The sequence below is a fragment of the Diceros bicornis genome, chromosome 38, assembly GCF_020826845.1.
Source record: "Diceros bicornis minor isolate mBicDic1 chromosome 38, mDicBic1.mat.cur, whole genome shotgun sequence".
NCBI classification, from domain to species: Eukaryota; Metazoa; Chordata; class Mammalia; order Perissodactyla; family Rhinocerotidae; genus Diceros; species Diceros bicornis.
The window spans coordinates 26253497-26266967 of record NC_080777.1 but is presented as its reverse complement, the minus strand read 5'-3'; the positions used below and the strand labels follow the sequence as shown (position 1 = coordinate 26266967).

The window sequence follows — 13471 nt, the reverse complement described above, 5'->3', positions numbered from 1 at the left end:
GGGCCGGCCCCCATTTTTGTATATTTAAAAGGAAGCCCAGTGCATAGCAATAGTCAGAGCTCAATAAATGTTCAATGGATATCAATAAATGTGTTTCTGTCTTTTCCTTTGAAACTTCATGCAGAGCTGACAATTTCACACATTTAAGTAGCTTTTAGAAGAGCATACAAAGTATATAAAGTAAAGCATGGGCTCTGAGAAATTATATTTCAGAGAATTTCAAATACAACTACCAGAAGGAAGTTACCTCTCAGATTTTTTTTCTTGTTGACTTATAACAGAAGTTCAATATAATGTAGTTGGGCATTTAAGATAAAGTTAATTGTATCTTCCAAAAAGAGTTAATTCAGTTAAAACTCTGGGATGCCATTAAGAATTTGGGAACTAAAATACGATTATTGTTAAGTAATTTGGTTGTTGTGGGAGTAGGAGAACCATGTAAATGGAGTTATCTTGGTTAATTAAATAGACCATGATGCCAGTAAGGCCAAGGCCATATTTTTATGGCTCAATATAAACCCCCCAGTCTTGCTGGGAAAGTATTGATGAAATATTATTCTACGGCTGGTGGGTCAGCAACATCATCTTCACATACAAAGAAGGGTTATAATAAATTATCAATTTCACAAAATCAAACTTTAGCATACAACATGGACACATTTGGTATGAATAATCCTACCTTGCACATGTTGTCTCCAGGACATCCCCGGGCCACATTGACAAGAATTGGATTGTGGGATGCATTGCTCGTTGAATTTGGGAAGAATTCCAGATTTTGGTTGTTTAATCTTATATCTTGGATACAGCCTTTGAAGAATCCACCATTAACTTCAGTCTCTTTTTTGTCAGGCAGGCCACCAATGTAGATGACATCTCCTCTTTGCATTTTCCAAGTAGGTGCAGAAATAAATCCTAGGTTTTGTGAAGACTGATACAGTTCAATTTTATTTGGCGTGATTTTCAAAGATATTAAGTGGATATTGCCATCACTAAGAACAAACTTGACTACTAATTTGGGGGAACTTGGATTCAGCATTGCTAGTCTGCCATGCTCCAGCCAAACACGGATGAATTGGTAAGTGCTGTTTTCCAAAGCTAGAAGTAAGCCTGATGGTTGATGTGTTCGAACAAACATGGAGAGGGTGAAGTTCTCTCCATAACTCTCGTCAAGATTAAAAACAGCGTATCCAGTAGAGTCATCTTGGCCAAATCTGCCTGCCACATACTCTTCAATGTCAAAACAGAACAGGAGAAATAAAGAAGACATATCTTAAGACTCACAAGTATGAAGAGGCAGAAGATTAATGTATATATATCATATGTATACATACACACAAATACATACATACTTTTTTTTGCAGGGAAAGATTCGCCCTGAGCTAACAGTTAACATCTGTTGCCAATCTTCCTCTTTTTTTTTTTTTTCCCTGCCCAAAGCCCCAGTGCATGGTTACATATCCTAGTTGTAAGTTGTAATCCTTCTAGTTCTCCTATGTAAGCCGCCACCACAGCATGGCAACTGACAGATGGCTGGTGTGGTTCCACGATAGGGAAACGAACCTGGACTGCAGAAGCAGTGAGAGTGCCAAACTTTAACCACTAAGCCACCAGGGCTGGCTCCATACTTATTTATTTATTTATTTATTTATTTATTTATTTATTTATTTATTTATTTATTTATGAGGAAGATCAGCCCTGAGCTAACATCCATGCCAATCCTCTTTTTTTTTTTTTTTTTTTGCTGAGGAAGACCGGCCCTGAGCTAACATCTATTGCCAATCCTCCTCCATTTTTTTTTTCCTTTTTCTTCCCAAAGCCCCAGTAGATAGTTGTATGTCATAGCTGCACATCCCTCTAGTTGCTGTATGTGGGACGTGGCCTCAGCATGGCCGGACAAGCGGTGTGTCGCTGCATGCCCGGGATCCGAGCCCCGGCCGCCAGTAGAAGCATGCACACTTAATTGCTAAGCCACTGGGCAGGCCCCATACATATTTTTTAAAGTTCAAGTCAGGCTGAACAATGACAATTTGACCTGATTTTCTGAACTTCTGAGTTTATTTTATTTAAAAATAACTACATTTTGGTTTATAGTTTATAGTGAGGTACACTGATCACAAAAGAGAAAGAGAAGATCTCTGCACTGGTAAACTTATGAACCCCTTCTTCACTGCCCTAAAAAGGTGGGGCTTAATGGTGGACTATCAGATACTACTGTACTCCAACTTGGTAGAAGAAATTTGGGGGCAAGATCTCTTCCTGCAACATCTGTAAGTAGACTATGCAGGCAGTCATCATCTTTGCTATTTAGAGCATGCTCAAGCAAATGTCAGTAAACCTAATGTTTCCTTTTAAAGGACAGAAATCAAGAATTAGATTTGCAAATCCTCTTTTTGGATGACACCCTTAATAATAATGAGGCAAGGCAGTTGAACAAACGAAGAGGAGGAGACTTCCTTCTGTGGTCCTGCTTGGGAGAAGGAGAGCCATGAGAGGCAGAGAAGTAGGGACAAAGCTGAATATTGAACTCACCCAGCATGTTCTGTGGTCAGAGAAGTTAGTGATGCACTGACGTGGCAACACTATCGATGTGCATCACTGCAAGAAAACCTTTGAGAAGCATAAAAATGAACCCTGACCAACGAAAACATTGGTGAGATAGTAGGAACAAAAGTTCTTGTCCTCCCAAAGCTTGTATTCCAGTTGGTGGAGGACAGACCAGACGTAAGTAAAGAAGCAAACTATATAGTATGTCAGGTGGTGATAGGTTCTTTGGTATAAAATAAGCCAAGTAGATGGGGCTGGCCCCATGGCGTAGTGGTTAAGTGCACGTGCTCTGCTGCTGGCAGCCCGAGTTCGGATCCAGGGCGCGCACCGACCCACTGCTTGTCAGGCCATGATGTGGCAGCATCTCATATAAAGTGGAGGAAGGTAGGCACAGATGTTAGCCCAGGGCCAGTCTTCCTCAGCAAAAAGTGGAAGGATTGGCATGGATGTTAGCTCAGGGCTGACCTTCTTCACAAGAAAAAATAAATAAATAAATAAAATAAGCCAAGTAGAGAAATGGAACAGGGGGAGCTGAGGGTAGGAGTGGAGTTCTAACTTCAAATGCAGTAGTCGTGGAAGAACTCTCTGAGAAGGTAATATTTGAGCAAAAACCTGAAGAAAGTAAAGACATTATTATAGACATTCAAGAGAGAAATGATGGTGGCTTGGATGAGTCATGATGGTGAAGATGGTGAGTGGTGGTCAGATTTTGGAAATATTTTCAAGGTGGAACCAAGAGGATTTTCTGGGGCAAGTTCATCTCCAAGATTTTTGGCCCAACCATCTACAAGCATTGAGTTTCCATTTGCAGAGATGGGGAAGAAAACAGGAGGAACAGATCTGGGGGAAAAGCGGGATTTCCCCCCAGAAAGTGGGTTTAATGTGGATATTAAATTTAGATGCCCTATTAGATATCTGGTTGGACATGTCTAGTAAGCAGTTAGATATAGAGGTTCAAGGGGGATGTTCTGGTCTAACTATAATAATTTCGGATTTGGCATTGTAAATATGCTATAAAGCCACAAGACTGGATGCGATTACCAAGAGAGTGAATATACAGAGAGAAAAGAAGAGGTCCAGGAACTGAGCCCTTAAGCACTAGACATTTGGAGGTAAAGGAGGTGACAAAAGAGGAGCCAGTAAGATAGAAGGAGAACCAAGGAAGAGTGATGTCCCATAAAAGACACAGTGAGGAAAGAGTTTTCAGGAAGAGCGAGTGTTCAACTGAGTTAACTATTACTGTGGGTCAAGTAAGATGAGGACTGAAAATTGACCATTGGATTTTGTAATCTAGAAATCACTAATGAACTTGACAAGAGCATTGTCTTAAGATATTGCCATCTTCAAGTTTTTACATCCCAATCATAACAAGAAAAAAGAACATATTTCATCATGTTTAAATGTCGTCATGGTCCAGCTGAAGGTTGGGCAAAGGTAAGACATTTTTTAGTTTAGCTGAACTATAGTAAAACTTGCCTAGGCGACCATCTGTGTTTGAAGACCTCTTGCATAAAAAGCTACATTTTCAGAACTCAGACTTGATTTCCTACAGGAACATTGCATTTTGAATCTGCATTTGCTCCAGGCAACTACAGGTGGCTTTCAAAGAGTACTGTTAGGTAGAATAACCTGTTTGAAGAGGTTAACGTCTCTGAATACACTGCAGCACTTTCATGAGACAAAATGCTTACTAAGAAAATGTGGCTCTTGAAGCTCCTGAGGTTTGAAAACATGCACAGAATCACTCAACCTCTGGGACGGTGGAGGTCCCTGCTAGTCATCCTAGGATGCCTGCAGCATCACTTTGGGGATCCGGATTAAAAGACAGAGAGAACACAGAGCTATTTTTTTCTCAGAAGCTTGACTCTCCAGGAATTTCATTCTTCTTCAGAAATCACAAGCAAGTAGTCAGAGTATGTGATTTGCTATGTGACTTTAGAAACACCTGAAGCCACATATGACTTGTCTGTGGACGTGGAAGGGATGATTCTCATATGTGTTATTGATACGTCACAAAGAGGGACAACAAATACAGATGAAACATAGCTTCCACAAGTTTGAATGACTGATGGAATACAAGAAGATGAAATTTCTTAAGAATAAATAAAAGTCATTTAGGTCTAAATGCATCTCATTGGTTTAGGGTGGAAGAAGCGGGACTCTGTGGCACCATGAGTGACAATGACTCAAAGTGAGCCTATCATGCAATGTGGCTGCCCCAAGGTCTATGTAACATTAGGCTGCCAAACAGAAGAACATAATGTAGGATCAGGGAAGTTATAGTCTTGTGTCTCTCTGCATCGTCAGGCACATCTAGGAACCAGATAAGCAAATTTATCCCAAAGCCAGCAAGCAGCTGATGAAGTGTCTGAAAACTATGTCATACGGAAAACATTAAAAGAAACTGGGTATGTTTGAAATGATAAAAGTGATGGCTTGGATGATACAAGATACTTTTCTTCAAATATTTAAGTGTTCTCAAGAAGAAGAGAGATGTAAGATTTATATTAGTATGGTCTTGAGAGTTACAATGCTGCCAATGAAAGAAAGCTAAACGTAATCATATTTTATTTCAGCATAAGGAAACAACTTTTGGGGAAGTTCTGACAAGACGGAGTTAGCAAGTTCTTCATTCCTGAAGGTATGTAAGCAGAGGTTTGAGCCACTGCACTTTGCAGGCACAACCGTAAAAAATTCAGTCATGGAGTGAAGCTCCTTCTATAACTAAGAAACAGTAATCCTAAGAGGACAAGATTCTCAAAGTCTAGATGCATGATGGATGATAAAATTTATGTAAATTGCCTCTACAAATCAAATATTCTCTAGGAGGCAAGAGGTCGGTGACATATTTATTCTGAACATTATCTTGGAAGCTCCATGTTCTTATACAGCCAACACAAGATACGCTGAGATAACCTTTCAGACAGTTCTGGGAACCAAGCTTTGAGAAACCGTTTTCAGAACTCTCCTTGTTGAGACAAAATTGATTATTTTAAAAAGATCAACTTTAAATCCAGGAAGTCTCCATGTCTTTCACGGTTAGTCAGCCAACTACATCCTCTATCCAGTCTGTTGTTCATTGCAATGAGTACCATGGCTGGGAAATACTGAGCCAAGATCATGAATTGGGTGAAGTCTGCCTTTGTACTTTTTAGTCCATATCCTCGCCCTTGAATATACATGGACAATGACAGAAAGACTCCATGTTCTCATTACAGAGTGCATCTTTTGTAATGGGAACAAACTCCTCCGCAAGCATTCCTCATACATAACAGCAAATGCAGAATATTTTATTTTATAACTAAAAGATGATATGAAAAATATAATTTTCCTTAAACTTATACCAAGAATTTTCAGAAAGAGAAGATTTTCCAGAACTTCCTCCCTATAAAGATAACAATTGAAGCCAAGCATTTTCATGAGGGTTAAACAGTTTCAAATAGTGTGGGGGAATAAAGAAATTAAGTCAGGAACTTGGTTTAAAAACTCTGTGATTTTCCAAGTTGGAAAAAATAAATGAAAGGAAACCAGAAGCCACTGGACTGGCATCTCCTGAATCTATTTACCAGGACAGTTAGCACCACCACGGTCAGTATTAACCTTATGGGTCACTGCATCTGGAAGCCAGTCAGAATAAGTCAGCATCTGTTTGTTATTTTGTATATGTAGTAAAAATATTGCCTTGGGTCAATTAAATTTTTCTTCAAAAAGTGAACATTGCCCCAGTATAATTTCCCCTTTTCTCCTTTAAAAAAAAATCACAAAACAACTTGCCATTTCATTTAAAATATTACATAGAACTAGTAGATGCCATACCTCATTGTCAAACAGGTCCATGATTTGTAATGAATATTGTGGTGAGGGGGAGACCTGGGAATAGTTTCTAATAATTCTTAGCCATTCGTACATGGAGTAAGGGATAGGCTAAGACTGGTTTTAATTTTACTTCATATAAAGCAGAGAAGGCTATTTACCAGATGTTGTCCTACTTCAAGTTACTCTAAAATCTTGGGGTAAATTATCGCTGAACTTCAAAGTAGTCTGTTGCAATTACCTCTCAGACATTTTCAATGCATGATGATAATAATAAAAAGAAACGGGCATGTATTGATCACTATCAACAGCAATCTCTGGAACGATGTGTCGTTAGGGATTTTGAAATACATTTCAAGCTGTGATTTGCTAGAGAAATTAGATCAGTTAGTTTATGGTATCTACCAAGTTTTACTGTTGTTATTTTCCACATTTTCCTTCTTTTTTTTCTTAAGACACCTAGGTAGAATATCTATTTTCTCCAATGCAACCTTGAAAAGTATATGTTTGGATAAAATTGGTGATTTATAAACATGCTAAACGTAAGCATGATTTTGGAGCAAGTGTGAATTGCATAGAAAGGAGGCCAAGGAAGTAAAATACTAAGAATCTACTAAGCACAAAACATTGTACGAGTATTTGGCATTGACTACTTTCATGTCTAACAGTCCTTTTTTCCCAAAAGATTCTCTTTCAAATAAGATTTACAATTTCTGATATACAACAAATGGTAATATCGTAATAGCATTTTGTAAACACCGAGATGAAAATCCATTTAGATGGGAGCTATGGGCTTATTTTTTACTTCTCTGCATGAGTGAAACCCTGGTGTCCTATGAATATACTCAAAATTAATTAATGCACATCACTAGCTACTTCTTTTTTCTCATCAGTAGGCAACCAGCAGCAGAAGTCCTGAGGGGTGATTATGTTTCATAACAGGCAGAAGCAGACTGGCTGTTTCTGTTTCTACTCTGCTCTGAGGCATAGCACTCCTGGGCGCCCTGCCTTCTCTCACCTCTCAGACAGTTCAGGCCTTCATAGGGCCTGTAGCAGTCACATCGGTAACTAAGCCACAAGTTGGTGCAACGTCCTCTATTTTGACAAGGTTGGCTTTCACACCAATCCTTTCTCACACAGCCTGCCTTGATGTTTAATGATGAGCCAGATGAAATGTTCTCTGGGGTAATATGATGTGAATCAATTTTAATGTCTTGGAGACAGCCTACAAAGGAAGGTGTGGATGGTCTATTATAGACGTTAAGCAGAGCAACACCATTGCCAGTCGTTCCCACTGGCAAACCACCCAAAAAGGAGTTTGGAAAAGTGCATATGGATCCATCCCTTTCAAATGGAGAAGGAGCTTTAGTGATGCATTTCTCCTTACAAGAGTTGTCCAGTAGAGTAAGGGTCACAGCCTCTGCAAACACCACCTCCACTGAATGCCACTCTCCATCGCTGGTGTTATGGGAAATGTACAGAAGCACCTTTGACTGATTATTGGCTTGAATTGACAAGTGAATGTAGCCACTCAGCAACTCCAGCATTACAGACATGTCCCTGTCGCCTCGGAGAAGTAGAAGTGCCCTTGGCTGAACAGTCTGAAACCTGAGGGCTATGCTACAAACCGAGCCCTTGGCTGTAACTGAGCCACTTGTGACCCTCAGGAAGCCATTGCCCTCAAAGGAAAGCGTGGTGACAATTTCACACAGTGACCCAGTATAGCCAGATGGGCATACACAGCTGAATCCATGCTGGCCATTTTGGAAGTGAGGGATGCATGTTCCGTTATTTAGACATTGGTGATGGGTACAGCCCAGGAGAATATCAGAACAGTCCCTTCCTCCATAAAATATTCCAGAATGGTTATCAAATGGACAATGGCAAGTATAATTTCCAAGTAAGTTCTCACAAGTACCACCATTTTGGCAAGGATTTGAAGAGCATTCATCGATGTCTTCTTCACAGTGGATTCCTGTTAAATAATAAAGAATAGGTTGAAATTACATATATTCAGAACAGAGATAGAAGTTTCACATAATCTTTATGTGTAATCTTGCAGAAGTGCAGAACTAGCTCAGGTTTGGGACTGTAATGGAGTGACATGTGAATAGTTATTGAGAAAGCTAAAATCGATTGTATCGTGCAGAGAAGTGCAGACATGGCAGACATTGGATTCTTCCTCTAGAAATAACTTACTTACCAGATATGGTGGTTGACTCAAACTACCATTGTCAGACACATATGTGACTGAATATCATAAAAATGAAAAAAGAGAAAAAGATTGGTCTTGGCAGTGATGCTAGACAGGAATTATTTATTTGAGGACTCCATTTTCTGATACTATTTATCCCGTCCTGGATGCTGATTTCACTCTATTCTACTGGAAACAGTGATTTTTGCCTCTATCTTGTTTGCGGCCCTAAAACCAAAGTTTCCCAGATATATAGACAGTCTAGATAACTCACACCGTGGAGGGCTTCTGAGACGAATGGAGGGCCCCATTTCTCCTCTCCACATTTCTAGTATAAACCGTGAAATCTATCCCATAACAAGCTCTGGATGATATATTTGACTTCACTTTCTTTTGCTCTTTCTTCTGATTCAAAGTCAAAGAAAGATATCTAATTAGAGAATTATTAGAATTCATTTACTCAAAGGCACAAGAAGAAATATAACACCTTTTAAGAGTGATAGTTATTGCTTTTCCAAAGGAGTCCAAACGAACCAACAGTGTTAACAAAAATTGACGTATGTATAGCACTTTATGGTTTCCCCGACACCTTCATCCACATTATGTGTTTGTGCTTCCCACAGTCTTCTGAGGTTTTCAAGGCAGATATTCTCAGCTCTCTTCCACAAAAGAAATCGAGGCTTAGAAAAATTGACATCTAAACTCCAAAGCACTTCTACAATCTGGTTTCTAGAGTGTTAAATTTCAATTGACACTCAGTTTTTTAATTGATACCTCAGTGCACTCTCGTTTATTGTTATTACTAACATGTGTGTCTTATTTTCCATTTAACTCTATGCCTAAATTTATGTTTTTAAAAATTTAATGAAAAGGCTCCTATATTATAATGTAGGATCTGAATCCCAGCTAGGCTGTGAGCAGGCTACCTTCACTTTCTGCATCTCAGTTTCCTCATCTATGAAATGGAGTTAATAATAGCACTTACATTACGGGGCTTTTTAAAGATAAAGTGAGTTAAGACATATAAAACACTCGTAACATTGCTCGATATATAATAAATTCTCAATAAATGTTAGGTGTTATTAAAAAGTAATAACCAAAGGAATTACCCCGTAATAACAAAATTCAAATAGCACTATGGCCATTGAGAAAGGCTATGTAGAAAGTGTGGGCATATGGCATGACCCACAAATTGCATGACTTTACATAATGAAAGTTTTACTTGGACAGCACATTAGGCTAGAATTTCATTAGATTGGGCTCTTTATGAGGGAAGGGAAAATGTCTCCTTTATTCACTCTAGTATGTCTAAACCACAGCACAGTTCCTGGCTCACCTTTGGCACTTACTAACTAATTTTTGAATGAATTAACGAATGATGACCTTTGTAAGATGATTAAAAGTTTTATAATGGGGCCAGCCTGGTGGCATAGCGGTTAAGTGCGCACGCCTGCTTCGGCAGCGCGGTACGGATCCCTGGTGCGCACTGACGCACTGCTTGTCAGGCCATACTGTGGCGGCGTCCCATATAAAGTAGAGGAAGATGGGCACAGATGTTAGCCCAGGGCCAGTCTTCCTCAGCAAAAAGAGGAGGATTGGCGACAGATGTAAGCTCAGGGCTGATCTTCCTCATAAAAAAAAAGTTTTATAATGCTTTTAATCTGATCTAATCCAAAGTTAGAAGTGCTCTTTTTGTGTACATTTTCACATAAATTTACCCAATGTTAATCTCTGCCCGATGCCATATACATACTGTACATTTAGATTCTGGATTGGATCCTACTGTACTATGTTTGGCTCTGCTTGGATTACTTTCATACAATCTTTGTTAATCCAAAAATATTTCAAGCTCTGTGCAGAGTGAAATTATTATAATCTTAGAGTCTCCCATGGCACCCACAGGGTGCTGAGCATACATGTGTCATATAAAGCTTGATGAGTAAAAAAAAATAAAACTAAATTGAACTTATTTGTTATATAACCATCCTTACAGGTACAGAGAACTGACACAGGAATTACAGGCTGTATTCTGTAAGGAGTCTTCTGATGCAAATTTAATTTAACTAAATTTATGAGAAGTTAAAACCTTTGTATTCAAAGATATCTTAAATTTAATTTCCACAGGATTTTGAGAAAAAAAATTAATCAGCAAGCATTTAATTAAGAGAAATATTGAACAACTCATGAATTACAATCAAAGCAAAACACTTTTTTCTCTCACTGTGCCTTTAGACATATTTAATGGAGGGAAGGTTTCCCTGTGTCTGGATAAAACCTCCAGCAGACCCTAAAATTATTCTGTTCACCCCCAGTAATAGTCTCATGATCACTGCAAAAAAACCCACAGTAATTAGAATGGCCAGTCACATACATTGACCAAAAGTCTCAATGCAGTTTAGCATTAAGTCTTCTTTCTTCGTTTCCTAGGTCAACTTCAGGCTGTCTTGAAGGAGGACTTGGAAGATTTCTTCCCTTTTTTTTTCTTCTACTCTACCCAATTCCAGACTTCTGAGTGTTAGAAGGGCTCAGACAGTTTTCACCTGACTGGTACTGCTGTCAGGTGATTCCACGCCTGCTGAGCCTGGCAGCTGTTTTGAGTTGACATTCCTTCTGGGGGCTATTTGTGAGTTCCCCGGAGCCTCCCCGGCTCTGTTCCTCCACCTGAGGCTCCAGAGACCTGTGAGGCAGGCAGTGCCTCTCCTTGCCAGCTGCTCTCACATTGCCCCTCCCCCAACCTCTCTCTGTTGGGGTTCCCTCACCTTCTGACAGGCCTATTGTTTAGGATCCCTTTGACACTGACCACTGACTATGTTTCTTCCATGAGTTCCCTATGTGGACCTCAGGATTCCTATGCCTTTGACCTGCCCTTGGAGGGGAGTGCATATACTTTCCAGTACAGCACAGCAGCAATCCTCTTTCTCTCTCTTTCCTGCTGCCTCAGGGTAAAAGTCACACTCTTTCATCTTTAGATTCCTCAGGTAGGTGGAGAATCCAGTCTAAGTTGCCCATTCCCCCTTCCACCCAAATTTAGGTGAGACTGGAGTTCTCCTTGAAGACACTCACTCTACGTGGGGTTAAAACGTAACTTCCAACCCTAGATTTGCTGGGTGGAGTACAACCCACAGCACAGCCGAAAGTCTCTTCTAAGAAATCTCTTTGTAGACTCACTCCTTCAAATTGCCTCTCAGGAATTTTCACATACGCTCGAAATGTGTAAACATTTCAAAAGCCTGAAGCCTGTTATCTGTATTTATTTTGACATTCTGCATTACAGTCTCTCTCATAATTCACTTTGGTATGACAGCAACCATATCTTGACTTCTTAGTTGAAACTTCGATTTACCGTTTTCTCAAATTTACAAAATACCTGCTCTGTGCCCTACCCTCACAGAGGATTGTGAGAGATGCAAAGTAGCAGAGACAGACCTGGTCTCAATATGCTCAAAATATAATGGAATCCCAAAATGCATCTTTTTGAAAATACATCATACACAGCAGGTTCCCAGTGAATATATGGATAACACGTGAGGATGAAACTCAGGGGACATTAGAGAAGATTTAGCAAAATTTTAGGGAAAAGGCATTGAATGAGAGAAAATCATAAATCGTTTTCTATGAAAATTCAATATTATAAATTAAATCAATAAACAAACATTGATTACATATCTACCATGTATAAAATACCGTGTATAATGTGGAGTAATAACTGGTCCCTGCTCTCAGTGATTATAATGCAGAAGTAAGACAAATTTGTGAAAAATTAAATGATAGTGTAAGTCAAGACAACACCAAAGAGATATCACTCAACAGTATATCATGGATTCCAAGAGAACTGTATAAGCAACAGCTGCTGCAGAGTCTCTGCAGAGAGAATCTCTTCAGACCCCGCTGGTCTGCAAAGGCTTTATGGAGATAGGACTTAACGTATGTTGTCAAGCACTGATTGGATTGACAAAGAAGTATGTGGAAATAACCAAATAAAAAAAACTCATCAGTGGAAAAGCATTAAGACATTTAGAGGTGACAGTGAGTTTGGCAATTCAGATGGCATGGAGGATTTATATAGGAAAATCAAGTCAGAAAGATTAAATACAGCCAGATTGGAGAAGGTCTAGGAATTTACAGTCTTTATTGTTTTGTTTTATTTTTATTTATTTGTTTACTTATTTATTTTGTGAAGGCAGTGGAGAAAAATGTGTAATTGCTCGATAGAAGACCAACATGGTTTCTCATAAAGATCAATACCCCAGGGAAATGTCACAGAGTGAAGTGAGAAGAAACCAGAGACAGGAAGTCCAGCTAGACAGCTATTAAAATTGTCCACACCTACGATCATTAGGGTCTGATATAGGACATTTATGTCCTTACAATTTACTGGACCCTTTCATTTATCTTTGGTCAGCTAATAAGTGCAAATGGTAGTACTTTCTTTACTGTTGCTTACTGTGTTTTTTCTTATAATTCTTAAAATGTACACATTTGATCTGTCACAAAATATCTACCAATAACTTGCTTATGTATTTCTTGTAAATATAAACAGAGAAAATAGTTTTAAATTTTACCATCATGGAAAAAAAACAACAAAAGAGGAGAGAAAGCCTATATTAAGGTCAATAGTCTGAAGAAAATAAGCAGAATTAGATACCAAAAGTAGAAACATAAGCAGTAATTTATACTTTTACCTTGTTTAAAATCAGTTCTATTGACATCTCCAACGTAAAATAAGGTCAGACATATTTATTTGATGAACCCAGAAAAGTAAAAGCGAGAAGAAAGATTGAAACTCCTTTTATTGGCTATTTGACTGGCTCAGCAAAGAACAAGATCTGCTGTCAATCAAGATAAAAGGATTAGGTAAATTTATGGGATTACCTGTCTCATTCAGTCTGCTTAATTGGGCATTTTACTTGACAATGAATT

At 38.9% G+C, this 13471-nt stretch overlaps 1 protein-coding gene across 1 annotated transcript in view; it reads right to left on the bottom strand.

Annotated features, from left to right (window-relative positions):
• CRB1 (crumbs cell polarity complex component 1) overlaps nucleotides 1-13471 on the bottom strand; it is a 202575-nt gene that overhangs the window by 49960 nt on the left and 139144 nt on the right. Inside the window, 2 exon segments of the mRNA XM_058533903.1 lie at nucleotides 680-1227; nucleotides 7376-8332. Coding sequence (XP_058389886.1) covers nucleotides 680-1227; nucleotides 7376-8332 — 1505 coding nt within the window.